The following is a 16,952-nucleotide window of genomic DNA, read 5'->3' as shown; positions in this document are numbered from 1 at the left end:
ACCTTAGAGAATGTAAAAAGAATTGAAAGTAAAATCAAGTCATTTTCATCTTTTTACCATGTTGCCAGGGATGGGCAGTATTTATAATACATGTATTTAAAATACGTATTTTAAATACAAAATACTATTTTGTAATTGAAACATTTGAAGTGAAAACTATCATTAACTTGTTCAGAAAATTGAAATAGTCTGGCGAGGTGGGGCCATGGTTGGCACATTCCCGGGATGGACCTGCTGCGTATTCATCGATTGTTTCGTCCATGGTTTCGTCTCTTATCTAAATCTGACCATGGAGTTGACTTTGGCGGAAAGCTGAAGGTGATTGCTGATAGGCTGTCCCAATCAGTGGCGCCTGCACAATCCAATCACGTTTGAGAGGGAAACAACAAATTGAGGGTATCCAAGATTTTTTTTTTTTTCTTTTTTTTTAGAAGAAGTAACGGTACTCACGGTTATGGATAGAAATGTAGCGGAGTAAAGAGTACAATATTTGCCTCTCAAATGTACTTGAGTAAAGTCATGAGTACTCCCCAAAAATGATACTCGAGTAAAGTACAGATCCCTCAAAATTGTACTCAAGTACTGTACTCAAGAAAATGTACTCCGTTACTGTCCGGCTCTAGCCTGGGTGTTCCCATGCTGCCTTGCGCGCGATTTGATTCACGCTGCTAAGGCAGCCTGGAGACCATGGAGCAAATTTTCGCCTGAGATAGGGAACCAATCACAGAACAGGGGGAAAGCAAGACGATGATGAGCTATGCACAGACGCATTTGATAGACATCCGTGGCACCCAATAAACGGATCTGGGCATTTTTTTCAAATACGAGAAAATGAACGTTTGGTTCCCAGACCACATCTCATTGAGAAGTGGTGGCGCTAGCCAGGCTAGTCCGGCTCTGGAATTCGGATTATATTTCAGCCCTCTGGGCTAGCCGTCTGGCAGCCTTTCTTTCCTTCACAGAACCAAGGTTACATCCGTAACCCAACGTTTTTCTTTGTCAAGCTTTTGACTATGCTGCTACAGGCCTTTTGTGCCTTTTATTTTGTCTTTTTAATTATTCTTTATTTTTATATGATTCTACCTTGTGTTTTAAGTTTTCTTTTTATTATGATCTTTACCTTTTAAACTATTATTTGACTCTTGCCCTTATATGCTTTTATTTGCTTTATTACTGTTTACTTCTGTTTGTAAAGCACATTACCTGTATGAAATGCGCAATAAACTTGACTTGAGTTGACTTTTTTCAGTTAATGTGACACATATCTGATTATTTCATAAATGTGTGAACATATGTCACGTGAAATCTGACTATTTTAATTTTGGCACCTCCATGTCCTTCAGTCTGAACGGTCAAAACGAAATTCATCAGACTCACAAGAAAAAAAGTTGATGGGGCATTTCCATAGTCTGTGCCACAGTTGCTGCAGCCTACTGTCAGCCAGTCGCAGTCTCTGCAAGGGTCTCTGTCAGGGCAGTGACCAGCAATCATGTAAAAAAAAGGTTGGCATGCAGTCTTTGATTGAAATAAGCTCCAAATGTTCTGAATTGAAGAAGATTGCATCAGTTTGTCTGCTGTCTAACCCTTACCATGGGTTTATTATGCTGGATTCAAAGTTAGACTCAATTCAGAAAACTGGCAGGGCCTACACTTCACGTTGAAGCTACCTTTGATTTTTCACCTGTCTGAGGAGCCATCATAGGGGGCTGTATCTGAGCCAGAAAAGGTTGGTGATGAGGCTTTCCGATGGGAATCGAAAGATCTTACGCAATTGGTGGAGCTGTAGTCACATGGTAAATTCAGTCAATCTCATTGGTGTTCTGGATACCCTCGTCTCTCACTCTGTTCGGCAAGGTTTTTTTTAACCAGTCAAAAGAAGACCGTCGTAGGTGCTGGTAAGTAAAAGGTCAATATTACCTAGGAAACGTTAACGGTACATATATTTTGTGTTGCTTTTAAATATTCATTGATGCACAAGAAATATACTTATAACTTTAACTGCAGCTATATGTCAATATACAAGGTGGTTATATGTAAATGCACTGCCTTTGTTTCAGTGCTCAGCTGGTCACCAAGCCCAATACAGACATTTATTAGCTATCGCTAGCCAAGTTAGCTCACTCACCAAGTGGATGATCTCGTGCCTGCATTTGTATTATTTGTGAGAGGCATGCTAACTTTGCTATAAACAACTGCTGCGTTCACATAATCGACTACGTCAATTATGTTTGACTCATTGGATTATGAAATTAGTGACCGAAAGTAACGATCCATAGTTTAACATGGGTTTTCTAGGGTAAGTGGCAGTGTTGTCACGACCATTTTAATATACCCAACACGTAGGCTACTAACGAAGCCTCGCTAACGTTAGCTAGCTCTAACATTATGTTACCCAAATGGCCCTGTTGTTGATGGTGCACCTTCGTCCACACATTAATCAATCTGCACAACACATCAGATAGATTCGGTTAGTTTACAAGTTGCATAAGATTACTCAGATGGTTTGTGTAATACTAATGCTGGCAATTATAATTATTTAGAAGCGCATAGCGACGAGGTAACGTTAACATTAAGGTTACATACTAACCCCATTGGCACCAAGGCAACGCTACAGCTCAATGAACACGGTTTGAAATGGCGGATTGCGCTGTTAATATTTTATTTACTATTACTTAAAGTTAACGTTAATCTCATTCGTCGTTTTCTCCATCAACACGTGTTTGTCGGTCAGGAAAATTGATTTGCACGATAAGGCTTGCTAATGTTAGCTAGCAATCTTTCATTTAATTTGTGCGTTCTGTTGCTAGCAACCTGTAGCAGGAAACGGCTAACGTGTCGCTAGTAAACTAAGATTTCATTTACATTATCCAATGTATATCCCAGATTAAGACGAGAGTGGAGTTGGATTGTTCTCTCACTGAACACTGTGGCACTTGTGAATAAAGAAATCTGTAAGTTATGAAGAATAGTGACGACGAGTGATCGAATAACGTTAACAGCTCTGTGCCGAAGATTTCAGAGGTTGTCTGCCATTATTATGGGCATGAGATTTCTGATACACGCACAAAGACTGCCCTACTGCAAGTGTTCAAACATCCAAATGCCTGCTATATGAAATGACATGGCCCTTGTGTGTTTTTCATCAAAAAACTCAAGTGACCTGTCCCTTCATCTTCGGGAAGTGTCTTTGAGCGCACACGCTCCGAAATGTAGGCTTCTAACAAATGTAGGCTTGTAGGCGTTCAACATCGCCTATGTTATTTTGGAAACCGCTTCTGGCTTCCTCTGAACCCCATAGTTTTTTTTTGGGTGAAAGCTATTTTAGATGGGATGTGCTGTGATGCCTAGGAAATCAATTCTTATAAAGATTGTGTTTCATAAGATGCGAATCACATCTCTGGAGTCTGAAATAATCTATTGTTAAGCATGTCAATGAAGTGGTGAAACATTTCACATTTTAGCATTTATATGAATGAAAATGGTACACATTTACATGGGCAAATGGTACACAACGTCTCTATCATGATCTCAGTCGTTAGGCCAAAGGGCAGATTATTAATCTTGTTGTTTGATGCTAGTTTTTCCATCCCTGCCGGTTCAAAACAGTGTTTCCCATTACATTGACTTATTTGTGGCGGCCCACCACAATATCACAATGATTTTCCAGGTTGTACTAAATTGTGCTTAAATTTGGTTAGCATCATAACCACGCCGTGCTAATTTGTTAAAAACTGTTGCATTCAAGTTCATTCTGCAAACCAACCACCACAAATGGAATTCAATTCTCTGGGAAACACTGCAGAACTCTATTTGAATGTGCTTTACCTTTACATGTTGGTGTTTCAGACAGTTTTGCTGTATCGCTGTAAATAAGTGGCGCTGTTGGGTGTCTCAACAGGTCTTGAGCCAGCATTGCCAAGCTGCAAAAGAACATCTGCCAAAGTACATATTTCACTGCCATTCTGTACCTGTGGGTTGCCCTTCCAGGAAATCATGGTAAATGCTCTTGTTCTTTTTGTCCATATGCTGTTGACTTTAGTTAGAGATGCCGTAACAAATACTGTAATCTGATTTGTTTTTGTTTGCAGTGTGGTTATTTGTTTGCAGCATCTTCTTATAAGCATTATAAGCTCACTACATAGATACATTTATTTGACTAACAAGCCCCATCTGGCATCTGCACTGGAGTGCTATTTTGTCATAATCATTTGCCACAATCACCATCCTCTTTCTGAGCCTTACACGAGCATGGTTTTTTGTTTACCTGGTGGAAATATCAAGCCGTTTCTGCTTTTGCCTCAACCTTTTTGTAATCTTGTGTACCTACAGTGGCAGTTTGAGAGCTACTTACACCACTGTTCCTCCCATTTACTCACTACGTGAATACTACAGATTTTTAAAAAAGTTTCCTCCATCTCTTTCAGCCTCCCCTGCCACGCCATCGCTCCATGCGAATCTTTGTGAATGATGACCGGCACGTCATGGCCAAGCACTCGGCTGTGTATCCCACACAGGAGGAGCTGGAGGCCGTCCAGAACATGGTGTCCCACACGGAGCGGGCCCTCAAGGCCGTGTCCGACTGGCTGGACGAGCAGGAGCGCGTGGCTGCCAAGCCTAGCGGGGGAGAAGGAGACGGGGCAGACAAAGAGAGGTGAGGAGGGCGTCCAGGGGGAGGGCTGCAGAGGCATTAGTGTCTGACTTAGAAGGTCAGCGACGTGCAATGTATTTCCCGGTTCAGTGGATGACAGGCTGCTTCTTGTTATCTTTGGCTTCTAATTAAAAGCTTTCGCCCCATACCTGACTGACTGTGTGTAGATCTGTCTATTTAGTGAACCTTAATCTGCTGCCTCAGTATTGTCTTTCCAGCATTCTCTTTCCAGCCTAATGCTCATTCTTGGCTTCTCCCATGTTTTTTAGTGAGACAAAATCTGTGGAGCAGCCCACACGGTCTCTGCGTGGAGTCATGAGAGTCGGGCTGGTGGCCAAAGGCCTGCTTCTGAAGGGTGACCTGGACTTGGAGCTGGTCCTTCTGTGCAAAGACAAGCCGACCATCAACCTGCTCAAAAAAGTGTCAGACAACCTGGGAGTGCAACTGAAGGTATGGTAGTTGTTTGCATGTATGGAATGTGATGGTGTAGGCAACTTATGTATGTATGGTGAAATAATTTTGATGTTGCATTATTTTTGGCCCACGCATTATTGGAATCATTCCTGTTATCTTATTTTATAGAGTACCAAAGTGTGACGTTCCTTTTCCATGACCACAGTGTCACCTAGATCTAAACAAACTTTTGAAGTGGCATCGACAGCATTGTATTTAGACATGTGGCATCGTTTCTACCTCATAAATTGCTTTTAAATGTAGGCTACAGCAGTTTAAACGTGTTTTACCTGCTAGGCAGCCGCTTAGCAACAAAACACAGATTCCCTGTCAGGTGTAATAGTAAGAAACAAAATCCCAGTGGATATTTCACGCCTTATCAAATGCTGGCGGCTGTTGAGGGACGTTTTTTGCGTCAAAAAAAATAAAGCCAAGACATGTCCGTGAATTTAAGAATTTCTTTATGAAGTTATTTGCAGGTCTCTTTCACGGAAACCCTTGCTAAAATACGTCTGTAAAATAAGTCTGTAGTCACAAATTTGATTGTGTTGATATGACTATTTGTTGCAGTATGTGATTCCTACAGTGTAAAGAAAATTATACTAACGTCTTGAAACGTTGTAAAATTCTTTAAATAGATTGAGAAAGCCACCACTATGGGCACCACTATGATTAGATCGGTTTGTTTAGATCCTGGGAAATGACTGCCTTGACAACACTACGTACTCTATTGTGTTGCATGTGTTTGTGAGCACATACTGATTACACGGCCTCCATATTCCATCCTCTGCATTTCCTCTACGTTCAGCTGATCACAGAGGAGAAGTACGAGGTCACGGCATCCATTCGCGATGCCAGCATCGTCATCAAGAACTCCAAGGAGCAACCCCTCACCCTTACCATCCACCTGACGTCGCCTGTGGTGCGCGAAGAGGCCGAGAAACAGGCAGCCGGAGGTAGGAGTTCCTCTGGGGTTGAGGATGTGACGTGATGTCTATCTCAACCCTTCCTCCCCTAAAGGACAGGGGACAGGTGACCATGCTGAAACAGAGCAGAAGGACAGGAGACAGGGTGAGATCTAGAGCTTAGGCAGATATTGTTTATTGGGCCTTCAATGGAGCTAGGGGATGTGTAGGGACTGTGTTGAAATGAAAAGTTATTGCTATGTTTATAGCCCCACATGAAGTCTCGTAGTTCCATGTAATGTGATGTGCATTTCTGATGGCCCAATATACAGTATAGAAAGGCTCCAGGGACAGTGGTGTTCATGGAAAAAAAAAAAAAATGTTCTTCTCTTTTCCCCCAAAGAATCGATTTAATGAAGGCTTACTGAGAAATGGGAAAACAGGAAAAAAAAAAAACACAGACTTGTTTGCATGTGTTTTTACAGTGAACGATAGTGGAACAGTTTGCATTGCAGCAAAAATGAGTTGCACAGGATTAAAGAAAGCGGTGTTGCTTAGACCTATCAAAAACTGCCTTTCAGTAGAATAAAAGGCAAAGTGGGTTATAGGTAACGCTAGGGGCTTAAGCTCTGCAAGGTGGACACATCACCTATTCAAGTAGCAATTTCACGGTTATACCCACGTTGACTTGTGCGTTTTATACCAGCAAGTTTTTTTGGAAAGGGTAACGGATATTCTGCGACTTGAACAACTAGTTGGTCAAGGATAGACACAGCGATGAGGAGTGAACCTAGCCCTATCTGTAACCCTACACTCAGACGACCAGACGTCTAGTTATTCAAGCTGGGGCACCATCAATTTTGCTGCAGTGTGGACTTGTTTTAACCTTTTTGTGCATCTGATTATTGCTTCCCTGTGGTTCAAAATCTGATTCTCTCTGTCAAGCCTTCTAGTTTGTCAATTTTAGGGACGCTGGACCTTTGACCAACTGGACGATCTCTGTCTCGGAAGGGGCAAGGCAGTAGACCTGAGAAGGGACGAAGGGGTGGGGCTGTACCCCCTGTTGTTACATTTCGATAAGACATTTTTGTCATTTTTTTTTCTGACTTCCCTGCACTGAGACTGAGTGTGTGGACATGCCTTAGATTCCCTCCATTAGACATCCACCCACTACTGTGAACATACATGCATGACATCTTAGTAAACAGTCAACTGCCTGCACTGCTTGCAGTGTGAAGACGGTCCCCACTCAGATTGATGGAACTTAACTAGTTCTCATCAGGTCTTTACCGGCTGGTGGGTTTTCCTTTTTCTTCTCATGTGTAGTCAGGACAACCCTAGAAGGGTTGTACCATTTTTGTTTTTTTACTGCGGGGGAGCTCCCCCTCCCCTTCCCCCTGCTGCCTGTGGTTTGGGAAAATCTGCCTCTTCCCCCTGGCCGTGTGACAGAAACCCCTTGGTCAAACTGTACCTTGTCTTCTTATTCCACCTGCCAATAGAATCGCTAACAGTCAACGATCCCCCGGATGTTCTGGACAGGCAGAAATGCCTTACTGCCTTGGCGTCTCTTCGCCACGCCAAGTGGTTCCAGGTTTGCATCTTGTCTTTATTTGTCTTACTGTAGTTCTGAGTTTTATTTCACGCTGTGTGTTCGTTTGTTTTAAAACTGTGTGGTTTTTTCGTTTTCTTTTTCTTTTTAATGGAGTTCGCCACCTCCATTGCTATTTTCTTCTCACTGGATGTTTTCTTTAAATGTTGGAAACACTTAATGTTTCCCTCATGTAACCAACTTAATTGCTGTCTCACTCAAGCAAGAACATGATTTGCCTTGAGCTCAGTATGTCTAGTCAGCAGAAATGCAGAAAATTCCCTAACATCTGGCTGGATCAGGTTTGCTTTTAAATTTAGTGTTCACCTGTATTTTGTACTGAATGGAAGGACTGATGTCTGGTGCAATATTTCTAATATAAGTTGTGATGTTTTCAGTGTGTCAAGGTGTCCTTTTTTTGTTTATTTATTTATTTATTTATTTATTTTTGTTTGTTTTTAATTAATACCCGCTTACCTTAGACACACCACCTATGTATTATTCATGCCATCTGATCATAGTCGAAAGGCAAGTGAACTAACGCTCTTGCTGCAGATGACATTGCTGTCGGTTGCCATTTGTAGTCCTGGAAAGTGTCGTTCTTTTCCTCTCTCACTCTTATTACTGGACATGCTAATGTTTCATCTCTGCGGCCTGTCCTTGTAGCGTCCGTAGCCACTCCTTCACCCCTCACCCCCGCTTGCTCTGGCTGCTTTCTGGTTGTCTGGCCGCTTTCTGTGTGCCTTCCTAAGGAATATTGCACCTTATACAGTTTTCATTTCTTGTTTTAAAATGGGTTTGACACTTTGTTTTTAATCATGTCTTTTGGGTAGATGGAATTCAAGATAATTTGTTCAACAGGACATTTTATTTTGCACGTCAACAGAAAAGGAACGATTATGGACCTGGTGCCCTGATGAGTTGGCACTGTTGTTTTTTCCTTAAAGGGCATTATGGAAGAGCAAACACTCAAAGAACAAGACAACAGATTAGTTCCTCTCACTGTAACCTGATCACCTTTGTGAATATTTAGTTTTCCCGTGAATGTAAATTTCCGTTTTTGCTTTCCTCATTGGTTTTGCAATTGCCACTGCAGAAAGGTGCATTAGCTTAAAATATCTGAAAACAAAATAGCAACTTCAGCAATAAATATTTTGTGCGATTTCAATTTTTGAAGTGCCTGTTTGTGACTTCTTCTTTTTTTAACGGCAGTGTGCCTTTGTTTGCCCCCTATCTGTTTTTCTAGGCCAGGGCCAACGGACTGCGCTCATGTGTCATTGTCATCCGTATCCTGAGGGACCTTTGTGCACGTCTCCCAGTGTGGGCACCTCTGCGCGGATGGGTGAGTGGCCACACAGAGCCCAACAGGCCTCTTGTCAGTTTTTTTAATCCTCATCATAAGGTGTGTGTTTGGTTTGCTTTTCCCTCACCGCTATGCCAAATTACACATAACTCTGTATGTGTTTCTCCTGGAAAGCCCTTAGAGCTCCTTTGTGAGAAAGCCATTGGCACAGGGAACCGTCCAATGGGAGCCGGCGAGGCTCTTAGGAGGGTATTGGAGTGCCTGGCTTATGGCATCCTGATGGCAGGTAAGCCCACACCCTCAGACAGGAAGGGAAGAAAGGGAACCAGGAACTATTGATCAGGAAGCTATTTGGAAACAAAGCTCTCAGGTCTTTCACTTTTCATATTTTGTTCCAGATGGTTCTGGGATCTGTGACCCATGTGAAAAAGAGCTGACAGATGCTATTGGTCACATGGACCGCCAACAGAGGGAGGACATTACACAGAGTGCTCAGGTAAACCTCAGCAGCTGGGTGGCTTTGAAGGCATATCTTCTTTCTGCACCTGGCAGTGCCACTGTTCATATCAGCAACACGATTTGTTTATCATGTGAGGTGTGATCCCTGTAGGTGACCCCTCTCTGTTTTGTTGATTTGTAGCATGCGCTCAGGCTCTCAGCCTTTGGCCAGCTACACAAAGTCCTGGGCATGGATCCCCTGCCCTCGAAGATGCCCAAGAAACCCAAGAGTGAGACCCCCATTGACTACACAGGTACGATTTACAAAATGATCTACTACTACTAATGTTCTGAAAGGGTTTTTTTTTTTTGATGATTTAATTAATCTGTTGCCTAGATAACCCTGTAGGAAAGTGGCAAATTATTATGAGTGGTTTAACTTGAGTCCTGTTGAAAATCAAGATTGGTATGCATAATCTGCACCCTCAGTTCAGATCCCTCCCAGCACAGCCTACGCCCCTCCAATGAAACGCCCAATCGAGGAGGAAGAGACCAACGATGACAAGAGCCCCAACAAGAAGAAAAAGAAGCTACAGAAGAAATGTGAGTTCACCTGGCTCACTTGTTCCATGACTTCACACGCCCTCCCATCCCTCATTCTGGAAAATAGTTTCACCTCAGTTCTGAAAAGGACAAATAAATAAATAAATCAACAAACTGTAAGATTTCTCATGTGATCCCCTTGTGTCCGCCACAGCTCCTGAGGAGAAGGCAGAACCTCCACAGGCCATGAATGCACTCATGCGTCTGAACCAGCTGAAGCCGGGGCTGCAGTACAAGCTCATCTCCCAGACGGGGCCCGTGCACGTGCCAGTGTTCACCATGGCTGTGGAGGTGGATGGGAAAACATTTGAGGCCTCCGGTCCATCCAAACGCACTGCCAAACTGCATGTGGCTGTCAAGGTGAGGGAGGGTGTTCTGCTGGGCCTCTGCTGTATGGGTTCCTAGTCTATCCACAGAAGAACTTGCATGCATTCAGACTTAAGGAGCAGAGAAATAAAGTGCATTCCTTTTCTCATTACTGGTTTCGTGGTTGCTACTACTTTAATCCAGTTTCATGATTCAATCATCGATACATTTTACATGGCCATTCAAACGTTTGGAGTCACTTTATCGAAAGTTCTGTGTTTCTGGCCATTTTACCTTTAATTCAAACCCATAATAGCTGATGCCCCAGATTCTCAACTTGTTTAAAGGACAGTTAGATTACTTTTTAAACTAGGGCAAAAGCTTCCCAGATGTGCTAACAGAATTGCAAAATGGTTTTCTAACGATCTGTTAGAATTTTAAAATAATAAACTGGTATTGGCAAACACAACGTTCCATTGGAACAAAGGAAGGATGGTTGCTGATAATGGATTTCTGTATGATTACGTAGATATTACATTATTTTAGCAAGAGATGGCTCATTTGTAGTCATTTACAACAATAAAGGAAAGATCCGGAGTCAAAACAAACTGGGATCTATTTACAGATGATGAGTTTTAAACTTTAGTTTGGGAGCAAAATGACGTTAATCAGAGGAGTTTTGGGCTAGACGACCGCTGATTGCATTAGCAACAAAATGATTTATAGCCTGTGGCAGCTGGAAGGAAGCAACGAGAAAATAACATTTTAACAAAAGAAAACACATTTTTCCCATGAAAACAAAGTTCCACCAAAGTTCCACCAAACTTCTGAGTGATGGTGTAATTGAACTCTGGTTATTCCCCTACAGGTCCTGCAGGATATGGGTCTGCCAACAGGCGCGGAGCAGAAGGCAGCTGAGCCAGTGAAGACTGAGGAGACGGCCATCAGCGAGGAAGACACGAAACCTGTGGCCACCCCAGCCGAAGCCGACACTGCCACTGCGACAGCCAAGACGGAGGCCACAGATACTGCTGAGGTAAGGCCGGGCGCTGACCTCTGGAGCGTCCCATTACTGCCTTGGACCCTCTCCCGGGACGTCTCAGGTTTCAGGCTTTTTTGAGCTTGGACATTCAGTGATGCTTGGAGCCCTCTGCACAACTGCTAGCCAGTCCTTGTCTAACCTTGCGACTCTGTTAATATCTTTGGACTACCTTTACTGGACTTTTGGATTCAGAAGTGCCATGTGTTCAAGCTTTTGGTTTGACTGGCCCTTACAGTATTAATAGTTGTTAAAGATCATGGCAGATCCTGTTGTCTAATATAAGGGCCTAAGTTCACTGGGGTTGCTTCAAAGAGGCTAGAGCCCCTTTCATGCAAGAGCAGGCACTGCCGAGTGTCCTTTTCAGGACAAGTGATATTGGGAAGTCATGCAACAGGGTGACTTAACCAAGTAAGGCAGTTTAATACCTAATGTCCTTTATCACCCAGAGAGAAGTAGTACTCTTTTCTTATTGGCTGGTAGGGTGGCTATTAATTCTAAATAACGGGACACCTTTTGAAGTAGATCTGGTAAAGAAAAGTTTAATCACCGTTCCATATCAATGCTCATGAAGTCGGCTTCTTTTTAAACTGAACCGCTTGTTTCTAATGCGTGCTATAAAGGCATGACTATTGCCTATAGTGGCAACTAGTTTCTTTGCCTCCACCTCACCTAATGTGGGTATCTGAGCGATGAGCGTTTTTTCTGTGTCTCTCTGTGAACAAATGCTTGTTTTGGGCATCCTGTTTGAACATGTTTTTTTTTTTTTCATGTCTACCCTCTTCATAACAGAGTGCCAGACAGCAGGGCCCCATCCTGACCAAGCATGGTAAGAACCCTGTGATGGAGCTCAACGAGAAGCGCCGTGGCCTCAAGTACGAGCTCATCTCCGAGACGGGCGGAAGCCACGATAAGCGTTTTGTCATGGAGGTAAATCCCACTCTCCATTTCTCTATCTTCCTTCTATTCCAACCATGAACTTTGTCTCTTATTCACCTCGTGTAGCTGTGAACTTTCCCTCTGCCAATCAGACAGTATTTATGTTGTCTTCTTCTGTAGCCTCATATTCTGCTTTCCCTCTGCCAATCAGACAGTATTTATGTTGTCTTCTTCTGTAGCCTCATATTCTGCTTTCCCTCTGCCAATCGGACAGTATTTATGTTGTCTTCTTCTGTAGCCTCATCTTCTGTCGTTTGTGTCTCAGTCACAGATTTACTGCATGCGTTCTCCACTTCCCCTTTGTTTGACCTTAATTTCCTTTATCTGCTACACTCTCATCACTTGCTTTTTGACTTCTATAACCAGTGTTGGACTTGTGTATATAGCTGACGATCTGTTGCTGGTTCTGCAGGTGGAGATTGACGGACAGAAGTTTCAGGGCTCCGGCTCCAATAAGAAGGTGGCCAAGGCGTATGCTGCCCTGGCTGCCCTCGAGAGGCTCTTCCCTGAGGGCTCCATCTCCGAAGTGACCAAAAAGAAGAAGCTCCCTACCATGGTGAGTCGTTTGTCTCTCTCTCTTTCTCTCTCTCTTTCTCACTCACTCACTCACTCACACACACACACACACACACACACACACACACACACACCCCTCTCTTTGGAGTGTGTCAGGATTTAGCAAAATCCGCATGAGTTGCTTAGCCAGGCTGTCACTGATCAGATATTGTATGTCTGTTATCTTGTCCACACTGCGGTTTAAATATTTATTTTTTTTGTCAAGATTTGAGCTAATCTACTTACCCCTTTGATAAGTGTATCGAGAGACTTGAGAGTATTGATTTGTTCCAACGCAGCATGCTCAAGGTTTCGGCATGATGGGCGGACCCCCAGCTGACGCCGCTGCCAATCCCAGAGGCAGAGGGAGGGGGAGAGGCAGGGGGCGGGGCAGAGGTTTTAATAATGGCGGTGGCTATAATCAAGGTAAAGCATATCTTGCATATTTATGCCTCTGATATTAATCATTCTTAAATTTCCTGAAATATGTTCTATGTACTGCCACTTGTAATCTACTTGTAATGTTTTTTCTCTAGGTGGTTATGGAACATATGGATATGGAAACAATGCGAACTCGGGATATAGTGAGTATTTCTGTTAAGTCTCCCCTACCGTCAACTCCTAGATGTTTGGCCACTAAAAACAAGCTTTTCAGTTTTGTTGAAATGTCCAAAATCAACAGTTTTTTGTAAAAAAAAGTTTTTACTGAGATCTCTTTTCCTTTAGATGTATTCAGATTTATCTTGACATTTATTTTGTCAATTCTCAAAATGTCCATTCTCTGGAGACTTGCCATTCCCTTTATTGGTTAGTTAGCCATGTCCATTTTTACATGCGGTCTTGGGAAAAACCTCAAGTACTTTTCAAAAATATTTAATACATGTTAATACAACTAGGATGTGTTTTATACAGTCTGTTGTTAACATCTGTGAAGAATGGCAAAGATTTTGGAGGTGGCTCTGTTCTCCAAAAGCGTCTTGACAGTTCCTTCATTCCAAAATAAATAAATTAAGTTCTCAAAAAAACGTGACCATCACCAGCGACACACTAAAAATACTGAGGCACTGATGTAGAGAGTGTGTGTATATTGAATGTATGCATACATTTAACAAGGACATTCTGTGCTACATTTCTTTGCGACGATTTTAAATTTCTCTGCTTTGTGAAGCCATGGGACTTGGATGACCACCTATAAAAACAAAAAAAAGTGTTCTTTGCTGAAAATGAGGCCCCTTCAACCTCTCAGTAGCATGTTCTGAGGACACACCTTCATGGGGTGACAGGAGCAGAGAAATCTAAAACTGCCTTTTATGTCAAATGTCAAGAAATTGACGCAAATGGAAAAAAAAAGATGGACCACTAATTGAAATAACTGGCATATGCCATTTCTGGATGGCGGCAGGCAAAACCATCTAATATTTTCCTTCTCTGCTCTGTCTTACTCTTTAGGTGACTTTGTCTCAGACTGCTATGGCTACCACGAGTTTGCAACATAAAGCATACATGTGTATACACACACACACGCACACGCACACACTCACACACTCACACATACATGCACACACACTCACACATACACACACCCACCCATACGCACGCACGCACGCAAGATAAAGGATGGGAGAGTCTGTAGCATTCAGCAATATGAACTCCCTCTTTACGTGTCACCCATGGACTCAGAACTCCTTCTCCTCAGAACTGCCTTTCCGAGTACCTCATTTGCGCCTGAACCTCTCTCCTCTTTTCCAAATCCCACTCTCCTATGGATGAAAACTGCCTCCCTAAATTTGCCTTCACCAGTCTAAACAAACTGAAGGACTTGAGAAACCTATAAACCTGTGGTCTACTCTAAGCTGCTGCCCCTGTCAGTTACATGGGACCAAAGCACCAGAGCCATCTGATTCGCTGAAGGATGGTGACTGACAGGACGACGCCCCTCCGCCCACCCAAAGGATGCCTTTGTGGGAGAACTTTTTAATTATGTGAATGGATTATAGTTGGAGTCTATACCTACACGTCTGCCACAGAAAGAGAAACGCACCTGTAAACGTTACTTTCCTTATTTGAACCCAGACACCTTTTTGAAAACATGAATTTATCCACAGCCTTCACACCTATAATGTTTTCACTGCATTGCTTGTTTTTTAAATGTTAATGTTTCAATCATGGTTCGTACGTCAAGTACTGGTATTTTAAACTGAAGAAATATGTATTTGTTGCCACCTGTACTGTAATATTTGCATTGGCCTGGCGCTGTCTTGCACTGAGATTGTAAAAGATCAAGAGTCTTTTTGTATGTCCATTTTTTTTTTTTTTTTTTTTTTTTTTTCCTTTTTTAAAAAAAATAAAAAATAAAAAAATAAATGTCCCTCCGAAACATTTGATACCTTGTGTTACATTTTTCCTCCCCCAACTGCATTTTAGGGATGTGATTTTTTTTTTTTTTTTTTTTTTTTTTTGTCTATTTTGGAAGGTTTTGTAAGGTGTTCTGAAACGATTGTGCTTGTTTTAGATATTTTTATTGTAACATGTTATTTTGAACGTCATGACTATTTTCTGCAGTAGACTGTGGCTGTTGGTTCAGTGTTTGTACCTGTATATTTACCTATTCTGTTGCTTTACAGCTGATTACTACAACAATGGAGGAGCCAATGGCGGTGGCTCCACTTCAGGAGGAGGGAGCCCAGGAGTCAATCAGAGTGGAGCAGGTGGAGCAGGCAGCTATAGCTCCTACTACTCATCTGACTCCAGTTACACACCCACACCACCCCCCTCTAAGCCTCCTGGCAAGAAGCCCCCTATGCATCCAGGGGGCAAACCTCCTGGAGCTGCCCCAGGGAACTACCAGGCTACCCCTCCTCCACCGGGGCAGGGGGGTTATGGCACATATGGACAAGGCTACGGTCAGGGCAAAAAGAACTTCAGCCAGGCCTCAGCAGGGACACCGGGGGCATACTCTAATTACAGTACTGCCTACCCCAGCCAGGTCACCGGAGGTGCTGGGGGACAAGACTACAGTTATGAGGGTGAGCATTAAATAGGGAAGACTTGACCATGTCCGCTATGTTGTTCTTAAATCACACCGACAATTGTTTACTTTGAGCCCACTGTGATATTCTGTACATATTATAAAGTTGTGTTTCCAATTACATTATTTTCATTGGTTTCTAATGTCTTTTTTGCAGGATATGGTGGCCAGTCAAGTTACAGTACACAGGGAGGACAGAGTTATGGTGCTAACCCAGCCCCTTACCACAACCCCGTGGGCTATGGCCGTGGGGACCCCAATGTGAACTATCAGTATAGATAAACTGACACCCCCCTCACCCCCACCCCCCTCCCTTTAGTCCTTCCCTTCACTCTGTTTCTACCCCCTTCCCTCAGTGGCAACAGTAGCAGTGACCCCCTCATGGTGCCCGACTCTCAGATACATCGTGTTGGAGCTCAGCTCGTTCACAAAGGGGGCTTGAACTCGGAAGTGAGTTGGAGGGTAAAATAGTCTCTTTCTGTGTTTTGATCTTATTTTTTTATTTTCCTTTTTTTAATTTTTAAATCAGTGCAAGCCTGTGAACTGCCCATCTTAACAAGTGAACACCACCCATCACATGCATGTTGTGACCTCATGTTTGTAACGTGACCTTTTGCTGATGGCGTCTGTTAGTGTCCCGTTGAATGGGCCAAACCTCTCAGTCTCCCATGGTGTTTGTACCCACTGTCAGAGTTTTATTGCAGCATTTCTCCCTCTTTTTAGGTTTTTAAGTTTGGGTCTACCTTTTTTTCCTATAACCCAATGTGAGCCTTGGCTCATTCCTTCATGAAATAATTTGCACGAGTATCGGTTCCTTAGTGTTACCAGCACATGCAAGGTATTCTTTTTCCAAGCAAATCATTTCAAACTGACCTTATTTAAGTAACAGGTCAAAAGTAGCATTCAGTGTGTTTGGGAGGGATGTGTTTTCTCAAATGTTGAATGTGAATTTATATGAAATAAAATTTTATTTTGAAGGAAGGGTGCTGTACATTTCATTGCACCTCATCCACACTCTCCCTAATACGTCCACATTTATTAAGCAAATTAATTGTCTGTAGCGGTTCTAATTCCTTATATAGTCCTGTGTATAAAGACAGTCATGTTCTGAGCCCTTTTATATGAATATGAAAGGCTCATGTGCACA

General features: G+C 42.8%; 1 protein-coding gene across 4 annotated transcripts; it reads left to right on the top strand.

Moving 5' to 3' along the window:
- The first annotated feature begins 1,804 nt into the window (after positions 1-1,804).
- Positions 1,805-16,786, top strand: ilf3b (interleukin enhancer binding factor 3b). Of its 4 annotated transcripts, none has more exons than XM_048245952.1 (19): positions 1,805-1,895; positions 3,899-3,996; positions 4,425-4,651; positions 4,918-5,098; positions 5,910-6,057; positions 7,506-7,597; positions 8,841-8,936; positions 9,072-9,183; positions 9,299-9,393; positions 9,538-9,649; positions 9,825-9,938; positions 10,093-10,298; positions 11,113-11,280; positions 12,076-12,213; positions 12,635-12,778; positions 13,077-13,203; positions 13,314-13,361; positions 15,402-15,803; positions 15,963-16,786. In XM_048245952.1, exons 2-19 carry the CDS (start codon positions 3,994-3,996, stop codon positions 16,085-16,087), a joined length of 2,538 nt encoding a protein of 845 aa, XP_048101909.1. In that variant the 5' UTR covers positions 1,805-1,895; positions 3,899-3,993; the 3' UTR covers positions 16,088-16,786. The 4 variants fall into 4 exon arrangements, with proteins under 4 accessions (XP_048101909.1, XP_048101907.1, XP_048101910.1 ...); XM_048245950.1 differs by having other exon boundaries at positions 9,296-9,393; XM_048245951.1 differs by having other exon boundaries at positions 1,887-1,906; positions 9,296-9,393.
- The last annotated feature ends 166 nt before the right edge of the window (positions 16,787-16,952 follow it).

Source organism: Alosa alosa, chromosome 6, assembly GCF_017589495.1.
Source record: "Alosa alosa isolate M-15738 ecotype Scorff River chromosome 6, AALO_Geno_1.1, whole genome shotgun sequence".
NCBI classification, from domain to species: Eukaryota; Metazoa; Chordata; class Actinopteri; order Clupeiformes; family Clupeidae; genus Alosa; species Alosa alosa.
This window is presented reverse-complemented; position numbering and strand designations above follow the sequence as displayed.